A 17,682-nucleotide genomic window follows, 5' to 3' on the forward strand; every position below is an offset into this window, starting at 1 on the left:
TGATTTGTGCATGTTACAAACATTATGCCTTGAAACACTATGAGAGTGTTATTGAAACATTCTAGAGCTGAGATCTAAAATTATCAGTCTGATTTATGGTCATATGCTCTTAGACTCAATATATTCCATATTCAAAATAATGAATGTATTGAGGTATTTGGACAAAGTTATTGCGGTTTAGATAACTTTTCATTTTCCTTTTCTGAAATTTGAAGAATTCTGGGAAGCAACTACTACTAAATAGTTTTCCAAGATAACCAAATTAAGCTGATTTTCATAGCATAATATCTGTACTGATATCAAGAATCAACTGATAAAATAGGGACAGATGTTTTAACTGTACATCAAGATTTGAAATAGAGTCCAATCCACTAATACTTGGAATAAAAATTGTAAAAGAAAGTTTCATGCCTTATTGATGGGTACTGCACATTGGGGGGAAGAAATGGCTTGTTTATATATGCTGCCTCTAATTGTCACAACTCAAGGGTAAATATGAACACTGCTCTTTAGACACCAAAGCTCAGAAAGGTTAACCTGATTAAAATCACACAGCTAATAAATGCAGAGGGTGACTGAAAAATCAGATGTGTCCTAAAACCATGTTTCCATTGTGCCACATACTTTTCCCTACAAATGTAGACCATGAGTGGATCTAATAATCCAAATAGGGTCAGATTTGCCTGAGGATCAGTGATTTCAAAGTCAAAGGATGAAGCCTGGTAGAGATATATCTGGTTGATGTAGTATTATCTTCTAGCAGTGATTGTTAAAGTGTGGCTCTAGAGCAGCAGAATCAGCATCACCTGGAAATTTGTTAGAAATGCTAAATTGTGGTCAGGTTGGAGGCCATCTGGCTTAACAAATCCTCCAGGTGATTCTGATACAAGCTAAGGTTTGAAAATCACAGATCTAAAGCAATAAGGTTCTTTGTATTTCCCTAGAAGATAAACTGTTTCCCCTTAAATTTATAGAACCCTCTCAAAAATTAGTTTCCAAGACATTTAAAGAAGTCCCCTATTAATAGGTACTTAAATTGTTGGGTGAATCGATACTTTAGTAGTAAGATCTAATATCCTAAACTGCTCTAATGGGGAGGGTTTTTTTGTTGTTGTTTTTTGCTCAAGTTGTATTCAGTAAATGAAACTACCAGAACAGAATTTGATGGAAACAGTGCAGAGAGGTGTGGGGATCAGTTACACTCAAATTCTAGCATGCTAGTTTTATCGTTATGGAGAGTTATACATCCCATTGATACAGAATTTTGCTAAATTTCTCTTCATGTTAGGTATGGCTCCCGTACCCTGTCTTTGGCTCCAGTCACATTTAAAACCCCCACCTACCCTCATCATGTTATTTTAGTCCATGCATTTTTCACTACTATTCCCTTTTTACTGGTTGTTCACCTTTTTGTCTGTCCCATCTCATTCTTTGATTTAATCCTTCCTAAGCATAACCACTTTGTCAGAAAGCCAGATCTCTTGATTACTCCCCCAGCATTCCTCCTCTCAATAAATGGCAACTAGTTGCCCAAACCAAAACCTTGTAATCATCCCTGACTCTATCATGCCCTTCACTCTAATTCAAGCCACATTTTCTCTAACCTGGACTATTTTAATAGTCTCCTAACTGGGTTCCCTGCTTCTACCGTTACCCTCCCTTCAATCTTCACACCAGCAACGAAAGTAATCCTGTTCTGAGACAAGTCAGATAATGCCATTCCTGTTTAAAACCTGTTTTAAAACCTGCCAGTGCCTTCAAAGCTCATTTATTCAACAAATATTCATTGGATACCTACCATGTGTGGGCCTCTGTAACAGGCAATGAAAGACAAAAATCCTGGCCTCACAGAGCTCATATTCTATTGGGGGACAACATACAGTGAGTGCTATGCAGAAAAATAAAGTGGGTAGGAAATGCATAAGTAAGCATGGTGTTGGTGGTGATTTTAAGCAAGATGATGAGGTAAGGCCTCTCTGATAAGGTGACTTGAGCAGGAACCTGACTAAAGTATGGGAAAGAGCCATTCAGATATCCAAGGGAAGAATATGCCAGGGGCAAGAGCAAAGGCTTTGAGGCAAGAACCTATGGCAAGTTGAAGGAACAGATGATAAGGGAACCACTGACTAGTCTGGAGAGATTGACAGAATAATAAGGAAGTCAGAGATAAAAAATGAAAGCTGAAGTCCATATAATGGTCTACAAGGTTCTATATCTACACTATCCAAGACAGCAGTAACTAGCCATGTGTGGCTATTAAAATTTAAATTCAAATAAAACTTAAAATTCAGTTCCTTAGTTGCACTAAACAGTACAAGCTCAAGAACCACATGTGTCTGACAGTTACTGTATTGGACAGCAAAAAACATTTTCACCATCTCGAAAAGCATCTTGACAGGTTTTATATCCATGGCTCTTAATTGTGGGTGATTTTGCCATGCAGGGGACATGTAACAATGTCTGGAGGTAATTTTGGTTGGCACAGTGAGGGAAGGAGGTGCTACTGGCACCTAGTGGGTAAAGGATGGGGATGCGTTAAGCATCCTACAATGCACAGGACAATCCCCTCGACAAAAGATTATCCTGCCCAAAATGTCAACAGTTCTATGATTAAGAAACCCTGCATTAGATCAGTCTCGACTGTAACTCTAACCACATTGCTCATTGCCTCCTCCTTGCTCAAACGGGCTCCAGTCTCCTGGACTCCTTCCTCAAAATCTGTACTGTTGCTTCTTCCTACCATGCTTCTCCTGCGGTTCACTCACTTTCTTCTGATCTTCAGTCACTTGAAGAAGCTTTCCTTTCAACCTGTATAAAGTACTAACATCCTCGCCCATCCCTGTCTTCTGGATTTATTTTTTTCCATAGCATCTCCTGGCCGACTATATAGTTTCTTACATGTTTACTGTCTATTTCCTTCCAACAAAATGCAAGCATTGTTTTTTCTCCCCAGTACAAAGAACAATAACTGGCAAGTAGGTGCTCAATTATAATACATTTTTAATGAACGAATGAAATAAGTTGGACATGCCCTCCACGTGGTCCCATACCAACATATTTTAGCACTTATCTTGTCATCTCTTTACTAACAACACTCCCAAAAGCTCCTTGAAGAAAGGTCAGGGTCATGTCTCTGAACCTTCAATAGCTAACATAGCAGGCATTCATTAATACTTAATTTAAAATATGAAGAATTGCTGTGTTGAGTAAATGGTACCCCAAATAACATCCACTGACAATTTCACCATATTTTGAATGCCTTGTTTTAAGGACTACATGTACAATATATGACTGATATTTAGCTATTATTTATTTTTGAGACAGGGTCTCGCTCTGTCTCCCAGGTTGGGGTGCAGTGAGTGTGGCGCGATCTCGGCTAACTGCAACCTCTGCCTCCAGAGTTCAAGCGATTCTCCTGCCTCAGCCTCCGAGTAGCTGGGATTACGGGCGTCCACCACCATGCCAGGCTAATTTTTTGTATTTTTAGTGGAGACGGGGCTTCTTTATGTTGGCCGGGCTGGTCTCGAACTCCTGGCCTCTTGTGATCTGCCCGCCTCAGCATCCCAAAGTGCTGAGATTACAGGCATGGGCCACCGCGACCGGCCAAGCTATATTTTAAACAAAGTTAAATTTGCTCACCAGGATCTGCAGACGTGTACATTTCAGCTACTAAATGGCAATACCCCATTTAAATGTCAACTGATCAAAAATAGGACTTAAAAATGGAAACAGAAAAAGGCAAGTGACAGTGCATTTGGTCTGATTCCTATTTAGCAGAGCATGACTATTTCTCTCGTAAATGTGTGTTGCTACCATGTCAATAGTAATAACAGCTAAAGTTTAGTAAGAGCTCTTTAGTAAGAGCCCCATGCACTGTTCACCCCGCCCCCACAGCCCCAAGAGGTAGGCATCTCCACTAGATCCACTTCCATTGGAAACTGAAGGGGAAAAGGCTAAGGCGCTTGCTTACAGTCAGGGTAAATGGCGGAGTAAAACCCTGGCAATCTGGCGTCCAGAACCTCCAACCTTAAATTGCGCGCGACATCGCCTCTTCTAAGGCCGAGCCGGCAACAAGGGAAATGGAGGCAAGAGACGGTCCCGGCGTGTTTGAGAGGAAAGTCCGCTGGAAGGCGGCCAGACACAGTGGATTATCTATTTTTAACTTTTCATACTATAATGTTAAACAAAACTAAATTATTTTAATTTACTTAATTTAAGGAATCAAACTATCGGCTCACCCAACTCAGAAGTGGCCGCAGAAGACATTCAAGCGCTCCCGGGGGCCCGGCCCGCGGGCGGGGAGGAGCCGCCTCCATTGGCCGGCCCCGCGGCATCACGGGAGCTTGCGGTGCGCCCGGGTGGCGGGCTGCTTTCCACGCACCTGCACCTGCGCAGCCCTCCAAGGCGCTCTTTTGGAGGAGGGACTTCTCTTTCGGTAACCAGCTCCCTTGCGGAAAGTCTATGTTCTCCATATAAACCCAGCACTTCCCTTAATTGAGATACGTGGAACTTCACTCCGTCCCCAGCCCGGAACCACAAGTGGGAGCATTGCGTTTCCTGATTGACCTCTTTGGCGATTACTTCCGCCCAGGGGCCTGGAATACTGGAGGCCCTTCGACGGAGAACAACAAGAAAGGCACTTCCGGTGTCTGTTGCCAGGCGCGGGCCCAGTGGGCCGTAGGGGCGACAGTGTTGCCGTCGTCTTTCCCCCCAGTCCCGGGGATGGAGATGTCGGGACTCAGCTTTTCAGAGAGGGAGGGCTGCCGTAACCTACTTGGCCTACTGGACAACGACGAGATCATGGCCCTATGCGACACCGTCACCAACCGCCTGGTGCAGCCTCAGGACCGCCAAGGTAAGGGCCGACCCTTCCCCGGCCTCGCGCCTACCCCACTTAGGCAGAATCCTCGGGAATGTTGGCCGCAGCCGCAGATCCACAGCTCTGGAACCACTACGCCGACTTGGGCTGCCGGGTCAAGAGGGGGAGGTGGTGGCGGTGATAATGGCACGGCTTCCAGGTTTTATCCATTGAATATTATGGACAGCGCTGGTTGATTCAAGGATTCGGAATAAGTAATTTAAATTTTTAAAAATTTTTAAAAATTTTCTGGGGAGCCAGAATGTTTTGCATTTTCAGTTTCGATCAGCTGAAGAGTCAGCTGCTGCTCGGGCTTTTTTCTTCAAGTTTGAGTGGCAGGAGGATGGCAAACATTTTGTGTGTCTCTGGTAAAAAGCAACTACTGTAATTAAATGGCGGACACCTTGAATCCATGTCTCCTTTTGGAGGCAAAATTTTTCTGAGATGATTTTCGTACTAGGAATACATACAAGCGAGCTAAATACATATTCCGGTGGATTTTTAAGGGGTTAAAGTGCTAAGTCTGATTGTGACTAGTCCATATAAAAATGTAAAGCGTTTGTTTATTTTGTGTGTCGGGTGCCTAGTTTTATTTTAAATTTGCTAAATTTTACTTCACTTCAAAACGTGAAAAATTCCAGATTCCCATATTAGTATATGACTATCTTTAAAAGATTCTGCCCTTATAAAACTGGGTTTTTCTGCTTAAGTCGGATTTCATTTTTGGCATCGAAGAAAGTCATTTGTCACTTCGAACCATGGACACTAAAAGAAGAAATTCCAAAGAATTAAGACCGAAAATAGCTTTAGACTTATATGGTTCTTCAGCGTTTATTTTACATGGCTTTCACCTTCTTACAATCATGGTGAGTGTGAATTTAAAATTATAATGGATAAAATGCTGCATTTAATTGATAGGGTATCTAAAAGCAAATAAAAAAATTCCCAGTTCAAAAACGTTTAAATGACTTGAAGAAACATTCTTGGGGTGGGGGGTGGGGAATAACACTTAAGCATATGAAAGTATACTCAGCATCTTTAGCAACTAATGAAATGAAAACCAGAAACAGAAGTTGTCTTTTCTATGTACCAGATTGGAAAAAAAAATTAAAATACAAACTATAAACGTCAAGTGTTCATGATCAGGTGAAGCAACTCGTTGACAACTAGTGAAGGAGTTTAAGTTAAAACTACCACTTTGAAAAAACAAATTTGACATCTCCTAAAATGGCAGATTAGACACATACTCGAGACCTAGTCTTCTCAAACTTGAATATACTTTTGAATCTCTCAGGGATCTTGTTAAAATGCAGGTTCTGACTCATTAGTTTTAGGGGAGGCCCAGAAATTCTGCTTCTAACAAGCTCCAGGTTGATGCTCATACTGGTTGCCCCTTTGAGCACTGGGAGATATGTATGAGAATGTTCAAAGTAACAGCGTTTGTAATTGGACACAGAATAGAAGTCTGTAAACAGAAGAATAGTTAGAAACCTTGTGTACAGTCATATAACTAATTATGATATAGCAGTGAAAATGAGTTAGCTATGTATATCAGATTAATCCGGAAAATATTGAATGAAAAGCTGATTACAGAAAACTATATACTGTATATGGATGGATTGAATTTATAGCACAATTTAAAACATACCAAACTTAGTTCAGGGATACGTACTTATGCTGTACAACTATAAAAAAAAGGGAGAATTTTAAAGCAACATTTAGGATAGTAGCTACTCTGAAGTGGATGAGAAGAAAGAGGAATAGCATTAGGGAAGAGATGAAATGGGGGCCTCAAAGATAATAATTTCTTATGTCCTAAGCTAGGAGGTATGCAAATGGGAGTTCGTTTTATTGCCATTCTGTATGACTCACACATGTCAGAAATATTCTTTGGTCTTGTATTTTAAAATACAAGTAGGCCAGGTGTGGTGGCTCACACCTGTAATCCCAGCACTTTGGGAGGCCGAGGCAAGCGGATCATCTGAGGTCAGGAGTTCGAGACCAGCCTGGCCAACATGGTAAAACCCTGTCTCTACTAAAAATAGAAAAATCAGCTGGGTGTGGTGGCACCCACCTGTAACCCCTTGGGAGACTGAGGCAGGAGAATCCCTTGAACCCAGGAGATGGAGGTTGCAGTCAGCCGAGATCGTGCCACTGCAATCCAGCCTGGGTGACAGAGTGAGACTCTGTCTCAAAAGAATAAAAATTAAAATAAAAAATATAAAGATACAAGCCCTGGTGCTGCCACTTTCTAGAAATACAATAATTGGGCTGGGCGCGGTGGCTCACACTTGTAATCCCAGCACTTTGGGAGGCCTAGGTGGGCGGATCATGAGGTCAGGAGATCGAGACCATCCTGGCTAACATGGTGAAACCCCGTCTCTACTAAAAAAATTAGCTGGATGTTTTGGCAGGCGCCTGTAGTCCCAGCTACTTGGGAGGCTGAGGCAGGAGAACAGTGTGAACCCGGGAGGCGGAGCTTGCAGTGAGCCGAGATAGCGCCACTGCGCTCCAGCCTGGGCGACAAGAGCGAGACTCCTTCTCAAAAAAAAAACAAACAAAGAAATACAATCATTGATACCTAATATGGCCTCAACTTTCATTATCTGTAGAGCGAGGAGATAGGACTAAAATTCCTTAACATCTAAAATATTGTTGTAATTGTCCCTATTTTTAGAGGTTGTACATGAATTTAGGACTGTTGGCCTTATTAGAAAAAATATTTTTTCTGGCTTAAATGTTTTCTTAAAATGCAATTCTTTAAGAGAAAATGCTGAACTTTCACTATCACTTATGGGAAGTGAAAAGAAGAGATTTTACCTAAGGGAAGTTTAAGGCATAAAGATATTAAAAGAAAACTGACAACGGACTTCCTGTTTTTTAAAAATGAGACTGTCATGCAACAGCAATAATGCTGCGACAAGAGTTTATAAACATTATTTGATAGAGTTTCTACTGACCTGGCACAAATTTGCGAGTGCCTCATGATTTTTTATTTATCTTTGCAATTTCTTTCTAGATGCTGTTCATGCAATATTAGTATACAGTCAAAGTGCAGAAGAACTTCTGAGGCGTAGAAAAGTCCACCGAGAAGTTATATTTAAGTACTTGGCAACACAGGGGATTATTATACCTCCAGCTACTGAAAAACACAATCTTATTCAGCATGCAAAAGATTACTGGCAAAAGCAACCACAACTGAAATTGAAGGAAACGCCAGAGCCAGTTACAAAGACAGAGGACATCCACCTATTTAAACAGGTAAAATAAATCTTATGGTTATATTCTGAAACTTTGTTCTGTCTGAAACTTTGTTGATAATCCTAGATCGTGGGGAACATGGTTAATAACGTTTGTGGGGTTTTTTTATTTTTATTTTTTAAGAGATTCTCGCTCTGTTGCCCAGGCTGGAGTGCAGTGGTGTAATCATAGCTCGCTGCAGCCTTGAACTTCTGGGCTCAAGTGTTCCGCCTACCTCTGCCTCCTGAGTAGCTAGGGCTACAGGCGTGCACCACCATGCCTGGCTAATTTTTAAAATTTTTTGGTAGGGATAGGGTCCCAACTATGTTGCCCAGGCTGGTCTTGAACTCCTGGCCTCAAGTGGTCTTCCCGCCTCAGCTGGTATTACAGGCATGAGCCACCATGCCCAGCCTATTGTTTTTAGATTTTATAATTTTAACTTTATTTCATATCCTATCAATCCTGAAGGAAGGAAGAGACCAGTAAAGCAACTAAGAGCAAAAATATTTCTGACATATAGTGATGCATATATAATCATCTATTGATATGTGAGAAAGTATTTTTCAATATCAGCATCATCAAATGAGGACTGTTGGATTTTTAGAGAGTAAACTGCAAGGTTAATTTTAACTTTAGCTCTGTGTAATTTTTTTCACTTTAGAAGAATTTTATTGCAAATTCTTTCTTACTTGTAAGACGTTTTTGGTATTGCAAAAATGTCATGAAAGGAACCTAAAATTTTACTTTAAAAAAAATTTTTCTTTTAAGTTCCAGGGTATGTGGTATGTGTGCAGGTTTGTTAGATAGGTAAACATGTGCCATGGTGATTTGCTGCACCTATCAACCTATCACCTAGGTATTAAGCCCAGCATGCGTTAGCTATTTTTCTTGATGCTCCCCCCCCCTCCGCCCCACATTGGAACCTAAATATTTTTTATACTTTTTTTTTTTTTTAACTAGAAAAAGTCCTATTGTAGAAATTTTCTCCAGCGGACATTGGCTGTTTCTGTTTATATTATCTCCACTGTACATTTGAGATATTGCACAAATATTTAAGTGTTGCTTGAATTAACCTCTATGTAATTTGCAGATTTTTAAACTACATAACCACATTTTTTGAATTAATGAGGTTTCACAGTGAGAAAGCTTGGCCTTCACATTAGGAAAGAATCTTTTAAGAGCTTTCTTACTTTATGTACTGATGAGAGCATTGACTTTGAAATCGTACAAATACGACTTCAAATTAGGGTCTGCAATATGCTAGGTGTGTTAACTTAGGCAAATAACAAGTGCCACACACAGTGCCCAGTATATTAAATAGCAGGTGCTCAGTAAACCTAAGATCTCATACATCTCAGTAAAGTACTGTGTTGTGGAACACATGGATGAATGAGATCTAGTCTATCAGGTAGATTTTTACAGTAACTTTTTTTTTTTTTTTTTTGAGAAAAAGTCTGCCCTGTCACCCAGGCTGGAGTACAGTTGGCATGATCTCAGCTCACTGCAGCCTCTGCCCTCTGGGTTCAAGCACTTCTCCTGCCTCAGCCTCCCAAGTAGCTGGAATTACAGGCATGCACCACTGCACTCAGCTAATTTTTGTATTTTTAGTAGAGACGGGGTTTCACCATGTTGGCAAGGCTGGTCTTGAACTCCTAACCTCAAGTGATCTGCCTGCCTCAGCCTCCCAAAGTGCCGGGATTACAGGCATGAACCACCACGCCCAGCTTACAGTAACGTTTTCTGTGAAAAAAGAGAAATAATAGAATAAAATTAATCCCAGTTATAGAAAATAACCTGTTTCAATCACCGTTAAGAGTATCTATTTAAAGACAATGAAAATGTTTACTTATATTAACTTTATGTCATTTATATGCAAAATGCATCCATTTAAAGAGAACGTTTTGAAGGTTTTCACATATATACCTGTGATATACATATATACCTGTGAAAACACTGCCACAATCTGAAGAAACACTTACATAAATCATCATATAATTTATATATTTTTATATATTATATATTTATATATATGACTATTCATACTGATTTTTTTTTTTTTTTCACATGGAGTCTCGCTCTGTTGCACGGGCTGGAGTGCAGTGGTGCTATCTTGGCTCACGGCAACCTCCACCTCCCGAGTTCAAGTGATTCTCCTGCCTCAGCCTCCCAGGTAGCTGGGAACACAGGCACACGCCACCATGCCCGGCTAATTTTTGTATTTTTAGTAGAGACGGAGTTTCACTGTATTGACCTCGCCATCCGCCTGCCTCGGCCTCCTCCCAAAGTGCTGGGATTACAGGCGTGAGCCACCACGCCCGCCAAGTTCATACTGATTTTTAAATTGGCCTTACTAAACCTTACTCTCTTAGCTGAATTTTCAGCAATTTAAGCTGGAAATTTCTAAAATGATTTTTCTCCTTTTGAAAAAAGATTTTTACTATGCATAATGGGTTCAGCAAGTTCACATATAGTTCATTTCTCTCTGGTGTAATGGGTTCATTCAAACTTAATAGGCTAGATAGAAAAATAGATAAGAAAGTTAAACCTTAGTGTTATTTTGTATTTATTTTATTTGTTTCAATCAGCAGGTGAAAGAAGATAAAAAAGCTGAAAAAGTTGATTTTCGTCGCCTAGGAGAAGAATTCTGTCATTGGTTCTTTGGACTTCTTAATTCTCAGAATCCTTTTCTAGGACCACCTCAAGATGAATGGGGACCACAGCACTTCTGGCATGATGTGAAGCTTAGGTTTTATTACAACACATCAGAACAGAATGTTATGGACTACCATGGAGCAGAAATCGTGAGCCTTCGTTTGCTGTCACTAGTGAAAGAAGAATTTCTTTTTCTCAGCCCCAACCTAGATTCGCATGGACTGAAATGTGCATCTTCTCCTCATGGGCTGGTTATGGTTGGAGTTGCTGGGACTGTCCATCGAGGAAACACTTGTTTGGGCATTTTTGAACAAATTTTTGGACTCATCCGCTGCCCTTTTGTGGAGAATACTTGGAAAATCAAATTTATCAACCTGAAAATTGTGGGAGAGAGTTCCCTTGCTCCTGGAACATTACCGAAACCAGCTGTTAAATTTGAACAAAGTGATCTAGAGGCCTTTTATAATGTAATCACTTTATGTGGTACCAACGAAGTACGACATAATGTAAAGCAGGCTTTGGATAGTGGAACTGGGGACCAAGTTTGATGTAGTGGAAATGAGCTGAACAAAAGAGAACGGGGTTTACCTGACCCTCTAAAGCGCTAAGTACTGTCAGCCTGAAAAAAATCTTCTATACGGAAACTCTTCCAAATACTGTATCAGTAATGTCTGAATGATTTCAGTTGTGAAAATTGACATATTTTAGGTGAAATACCTTTCTGGACTACAGACTTACATATCGTGAATACTTACCTATTTCTACCCGAGTTGCAGCAAGTATTCTGAAAGCTTAATGCAAATAAATCCCACTTTAGATCTTACAGCTAACTGTGTGCCTTAGAAACCAGGTAATATTTTCCTTTTACTTAGTGAATATTCTGCTAATATCTGCACTTTTCATGTGGGAAAGGATTAATAATGGTCCAGGCTTCCCCTCTTTAAGTTTCATGTTTACTTTTGTCTAACTCTGGATAATTGTATTTTACAAATGCACATCTCACTGTAGTATATTTTTTGAAACTATTAAATATTTTAGAGATGTTTAATGTAAACTCAAAGTTCTCATTTTAGAAAATTTAAATAACATTCTTTTTGCAAAAAGTCCAAAAATTTAACAGTTGAAGAAAAACTTACTACCTCTTTAAATATTTGAGAAACATTTTTCAAAGTTATCAGCTGTAGTCCAAGCTAAATATCTTTTGTAATCTGCAACATTTTCCTTACTGTTTTTGGGCAGTGATAAATGCTGTTCTCGAAACAAGACTTTATTCTTACCTAGGCTTCAGCCAACAGTTTTATAGAGCAGTTACTATAATACAATATAAAGGAAATATGCTGTTGAAATTTTAAAGGTATGCCCAGTTCCTAACTTTTAAACGAATTGCTGTTCTTCCTCTTGGCTGATCTTGGCAGAGGTGCAAAAAAACCCCAAAACAACCCCATGCATTTATAATGTGTGTATACACATATACATAAGTATACATATACTCCCACATTATAACTTAGAATGTTTAGTTTTTTACCTGTTACTAGGTTTGAGTTACATGGTTGAGTTGCCAAATTATTTACATGCTTTGAAGTTTAAATTCGTCATCACCTAGCAACTGTTTGCTGATCATGGATTTTTAATTTATAAAAGTACCATTTGGAAAAAACTCAATTGGAGAATGTGATGACATATTGTATATGTTACTTTTTCCTTTGCTATAATCATCTAGGGAGACTGATAAGAATTTTGGAAATGGGAGGCTGGAAACTCATCTTTTTTTATTTTTTTAATGCTATGCCTCTTATGAGGAATACGAATTGGTATGTCCTAAAATAAGAACTTAATAAAGGAGGGAAATCCCTTTTGTCTGCTGTAAGAATAGTATATCGTTCAGATTTAATTTATAGTTGTGTTGCTCTTGAAGTTTTAGGCATTTAACGAGAACAAAGAAAATTTTATAACTGCTAGTTACACTATTATTGTAATATAATTAAGTATAAAGAAAATAGTGTGCAAAATAATTTCCTATCATATTTTTATAAAGGTACACAATCAGGTCACAAGTCCATCTTTATCCATCCTATACCTCTGCTTGAGTTTTGAAAACTGGGTTACGTTTTATTTCTTAGTTTGAAGTTTGAAATATCATTATGAAGTGTAATAGGTAAACATCCTAAGTAAAGGATAAAATTAAAAGCATTCTTGTTACTACAGATACTCAAAAAGGGCAGGGATTTCCTCTAGGTACCTTTAGTATTGAACTTTTGAGTTCGTGTGAAGCACAAATAAGGCTGCAATTTCTGCACATAGTTTTGAATCAACCTTAAAAATGTAAAATCTTTTTGATAGTCTTAAGATTCTTGAGGACTAATGCTGTTTTATTTCATGTTTATTTCATGAATCCCTAGATGTGGGCACACTACAGCCTAATATTGGAGTGAATGCATTAACGAATGAGCAAAAAGCAACTTATATACTGTATACAAAAGGCTTTTCCGCTTCTAGAGTTTATCTTTGGTTCTTCTCATCAGTGTTACTTTTTCAGTCACATAGTTTCTTTGAATTTCATACTTGAATATGCAGAAACTTTTAGGCCCCCAAAATAACTCAGATTTGTGAGGAGAAGGATACTGACTTTAAAAGCCCAGGGTCGGTAAGAGACCCTGAGATTCCTGAGGCTACCTGGAAAGCATTACAGGGGAAGTGTGTGAAGAAACAGTATTTGGAGTAGAAAGACCTAGAGGAATTGAAGTCTATTAGTGAAGCTTGAAGCTTGATCAGCCTTTTGTGAGAACAGCCAAAAGCACAGTGCCAGGGTTGAACTCTACTTGTGCAGGATTGAACCCCATTAGTCTTTTTATGCCAGGGAATGGCAGAGAAAGAAACCAGCTGTAGTTCTCTGTTTTGATATACCCAACTGGTATTTGGAAAGTCTGGAGTCAGTCGTAAAGAAGAATACAATACACATAATTCATCATAATTGGGTGGTCAAACTGGGGAGACCATCTGGACCTTTACTTTCTGTAGGCTAATTTGCCATAGCCTAATAACAGGGCATACATAGTAAATATCCTTTTTTGTTAAAATTTTTAAAAAAATTGTAATAGTTATGTTAGGATACTTTGTTAGAATCTAGAATGTGAAATAACGTACTTCATGTGTCTTCTTACCAAAAATACCAACGATAAGGGGAAAAGCCATCTTTAATTTATTAAATCAACTTGAAAATGGCAAACAAGTTAGCAGATCAGGAAATATTCCTGGGTTTTCAGAAAGGTAACATACTAAAAGAAGGTTAGTTACCTAGTACCAATAAGAAATTGTAATAGTGGGCTGGGCGCGGTGGCTCACACCTGTAATCCCAGCACTTTGGGAGGCCGAGGCGGGCGGATCACTAGGTCAGGAGATCAAGACCATCCTGGCTAACACGGTGAAACCCCGTCTCTACTAAAAATACAAAAAATTAGCCAGGTGTGGTGGCGGGCACCTGTAGCTGTGGCGGGCGCCTGTAGTCCCAGCTACTCGGAGGCTGAGGCAGGAGAATGGCGTTAACCCGGGAGGCAGAGATTGCAGTGAGCTGAGATTGCACCACTGTACTGCAGCCTGGGTGACAGAGCAAGACTCCGTCTCAAAAAAAAAAAAAAAAAAAAAAAAAGAGAAATGGTAATAGTGTCTGAAAAAAGATTAAAAAACAGTGGCTTAAAAAAAAGTAAAAACTGAGTTTTAACAAAATAGGTTGTACGGCTAAGTAGATCATAAAAATGAGTGCAAATCCCACTGTAATGTTATCCTTAGGATATCTCTGTTTTTACAAACTTAGATGACCTTTTCTTCACTGCTTCATTTGGGTTGTAGAAGTTGGTCATACAAGTTGAGTGTTGTGTTCTTGCTCAGGAAAAATGTTTGCATGAATTTTTAGAGTTTTTACATATTTCATTGAGTCAGTGGGTTTCACTAAAACATCTGTGTGTCTTATTCTCCATGTTTGGAAAATCCTGCCATAATAATTACATTTACCCCAGATGACTACTCTACTGTGTTAAAAAGTGAAAATATGTATAAAAGATTTTGTGGTATTTTTAAGTCCTTAAGTTAGAGGACTAAACCTTTTTTATGAATGAAAGGATAATCTCTAGGAAATGTTAGTTTATGATAGTTGTAACTTGTGAATTTTGGTTTTAAAATATGGAGACAAAACCAACCAAAATACTGTCAAGTGGAACGTAAAAATATTAATTCAGAATTCATTTTATTTTGGCAAGATACATTTAACGAAGAATAATTAACATGCTTTGGAGAAAGTCATAAAAACGTGAAAAAAAAATTTAGAAATGATTCTCCAGACCTTTACAAAAACTTTTCCTAAGAAATTATTTAGAAATAATTGTATATTGCTAATTCTAATGAAGGATTTTGAAAACAGGAACATTTCTTCTTTACAAAACTTTTCCTAAGAAAAGACCTTTACAAAAACTTTTCCTAAGAAATTATTTGGAAATAATTGTATATTGCTAATTCTGAGGAAGGATTTTGAAAACAGGAACATTTCTTCTTCCGGGCCTATCTATGTATGTGATCTCACCTTATACCTCTTCTTCCTGCCTTTCCCCTCACCCCCAAAATCTTATTCATAACCTTCATTATTTACCCAGTTTTGATGCAGATAGCACAGCGTCCATGCTAGGAAACAACACTTTCTGGATTGGGATTCTCTTCAAGTTTATTTGACATATATTTATTGAGCATCTATTGGTAAGTCACTGAATCAAGTGCAAGACAAAAATACATCAGTAGGTTATTTACATAAACTTACATTGGATGCAGATCTCAGTCTCTGGGTTTAAGTTTTCTTAAGGTGGAAACTTCTTTAGGCCCTTTGTCAAAGGATTCAGATCCTTTTATATGGTCTGGAAAAATTTTTAATTGAAATTTTAAATAACCATATGACTCTACCTAAGCCGTATAGATTTTTTTTTTTTTTTTTGAGACGGAGTCTCGTGCTGTCACCCAGGCTGGAGTGCAGTGGCGCGATCTCTGCTCACTGCAAGCTGCACCTCCCGGATTCACGCCATTCACCTGCCTCAGCCTGCTGAGTAGCTGGGACTACAGGCGCCCGCCACCACACCCGGCTAATTTTTTGTATTTTTTTTAGTAGAGACGGGGTTTCACCGTGCTAGCCAGGATGGTCTCAACCTCCTGACCTCCTGATCCGCCTGCCTCGGCCTCCCAAAGTGCTGGGATTACAGTCGTGAGCCACAAGTGCTGGGATTACAGTCGTGAGCCACCACGCTGTAATTTTTTTTTTTTTTTGAGACGGAGTCTCGCTCTGTCACCCAGGCTGGAGTGCAGTGGCACGATCTCGGCTCACTGCAACCTCTGTCTCCCGGGTTCAAGTGATTCTTCTGCCTCAGGCTCCCGAGTAGCTGGGTCTAGAGGTGCGTGCCACCACGCCCGGCTAAATTTTTTTGTATTTTTAATAGAGACGGGGTTTCACCGTGTTAGCCAGGGTGGTCTCGATTTCCTGACCTCGTGTTCTGCCCGCCTTGGCCTCCCAGATTTCTGGGATTACAGATGTGAGCCACCATGCCTGGCGCCATATAGATTTTATCAATACAAAATACAGGATATTTTGACAGGACACTTTATTTGGAATTGGAAACAAAAGTTTCCAAATCGTTTGAATGTGCTAAATGCTTTTAAGTCTGAACCTTTCCAGTAGCCTTTCAGTAAGATGTAAATATTGAAATTAAATGTAATATTTACTGTGGTATATAAAACCAGAAACTCCAGAACTACTCGTGTTAGTCATGAAATCACTGGCCTAGAGTTTGGTAGCTTCTAACTTTTATTGCCAGTACTGCTAAATCTTATTCTTCTTTTTTTTTTTTTTTTTTGTGAGTCATTTGGTGAGGCTCTTGATTAGTAATTTTCATCTTCAGTTTGTAGATATCCTAAGTCTCAGGTATGCAATTATACTTGAATTAATAAATTATTTAAGGATTAAAGGAAAAATCACCCACTGCCAGCTGTTACTTGTCTGATTCAGTGTTTTCTGAACAAAAAAAAAAAACAGGAAAGCCTTTTCCTTAAAACATTTAGTTTATAAGTTTTCATCTTTTCCATGTCTCATCTTTTACTATACTAATCATTAGTATTACACTTAATTCTCAACTTGTTACATGTAAGTTACCTTTGCCTCCCTAAATTGTAAATTATTAGAACCGGTGATTCTTACTTATTTTGCAGTCTTCTTTTTCCCAGTGCCTTGCACAGGATAAGTCAAATTTGGGGTGCTTATTACATGCCAGTTACTATTCCATATACATTGCATGTATTTACTCATTCAGTCTTGTGAACAGCTACATGAGATAGATGCGATTATCCCTCTTTTACCTGAAAACAGGATTGAGTAACTTCCTAGGCTATCAAAGTATGTGATAAATACTGTGAGTACACTATATTTCCTCATATGTAGTAGGGTTTTGAGGAATACTTTTTGACCGATTATCTTCAATGTGAAGGTTTTCATTTGCTGGCATTTATTTCTAAAACAAAGATTCCTTCAATCTATATTGCTTGTCTAAATGCAGAGTAGGAGTATTAATTCATATTGTATTCTACTTGTAATTATATCTCGAGTTGCTTATTTAGTGATTTATAACATCTTGGAGAAAAATACAGAATATTCATGTAAAACAATATTTCATAAAGATAATTGGATAACATATGTAACAATTTATATCAAATATCTTGAACTCACCACAATCTCTAGTCTTTTTCCCCTCCTGTTTATGACACCATTGTGCTTTTAGTGTCAGAGACAGTCTTTGTTTCATATGTTCAGTTTCTTGCCACATCCGGATGTAGCGTATCTGTGGTGTTTTCTGTTTCAGCTGCTGCTGCTGTTAGGTCCTCTTTACCTAACCTTTCACTAATTTTAA

At 38.8% G+C, this 17,682-nt stretch overlaps 1 protein-coding gene across 2 annotated transcripts; it reads left to right on the top strand.

Annotated features, from left to right (window-relative positions):
* Positions 1–4,383: 4,383 nt before the first annotated feature.
* Positions 4,384–11,804, top strand: C2H3orf38 (chromosome 2 C3orf38 homolog). Of its 2 annotated transcripts, none has more exons than XM_003776186.5 (3): positions 4,384–4,855; positions 7,878–8,119; positions 10,684–11,804. In XM_003776186.5, exons 1-3 carry the CDS (start codon positions 4,723–4,725, stop codon positions 11,296–11,298), a joined length of 990 nt encoding a protein of 329 aa, XP_003776234.1. In that variant the 5' UTR covers positions 4,384–4,722; the 3' UTR covers positions 11,299–11,804. The 2 variants fall into 2 exon arrangements, with proteins under 2 accessions (XP_003776234.1, XP_009236964.1); XM_009238689.4 differs by having other exon boundaries at positions 4,662–4,855; positions 10,687–11,804.
* Positions 11,805–17,682: the final 5,878 nt, after the last annotated feature.

Source organism: Pongo abelii, chromosome 2, assembly GCF_028885655.2.
Source record: "Pongo abelii isolate AG06213 chromosome 2, NHGRI_mPonAbe1-v2.0_pri, whole genome shotgun sequence".
NCBI classification, from domain to species: Eukaryota; Metazoa; Chordata; class Mammalia; order Primates; family Hominidae; genus Pongo; species Pongo abelii.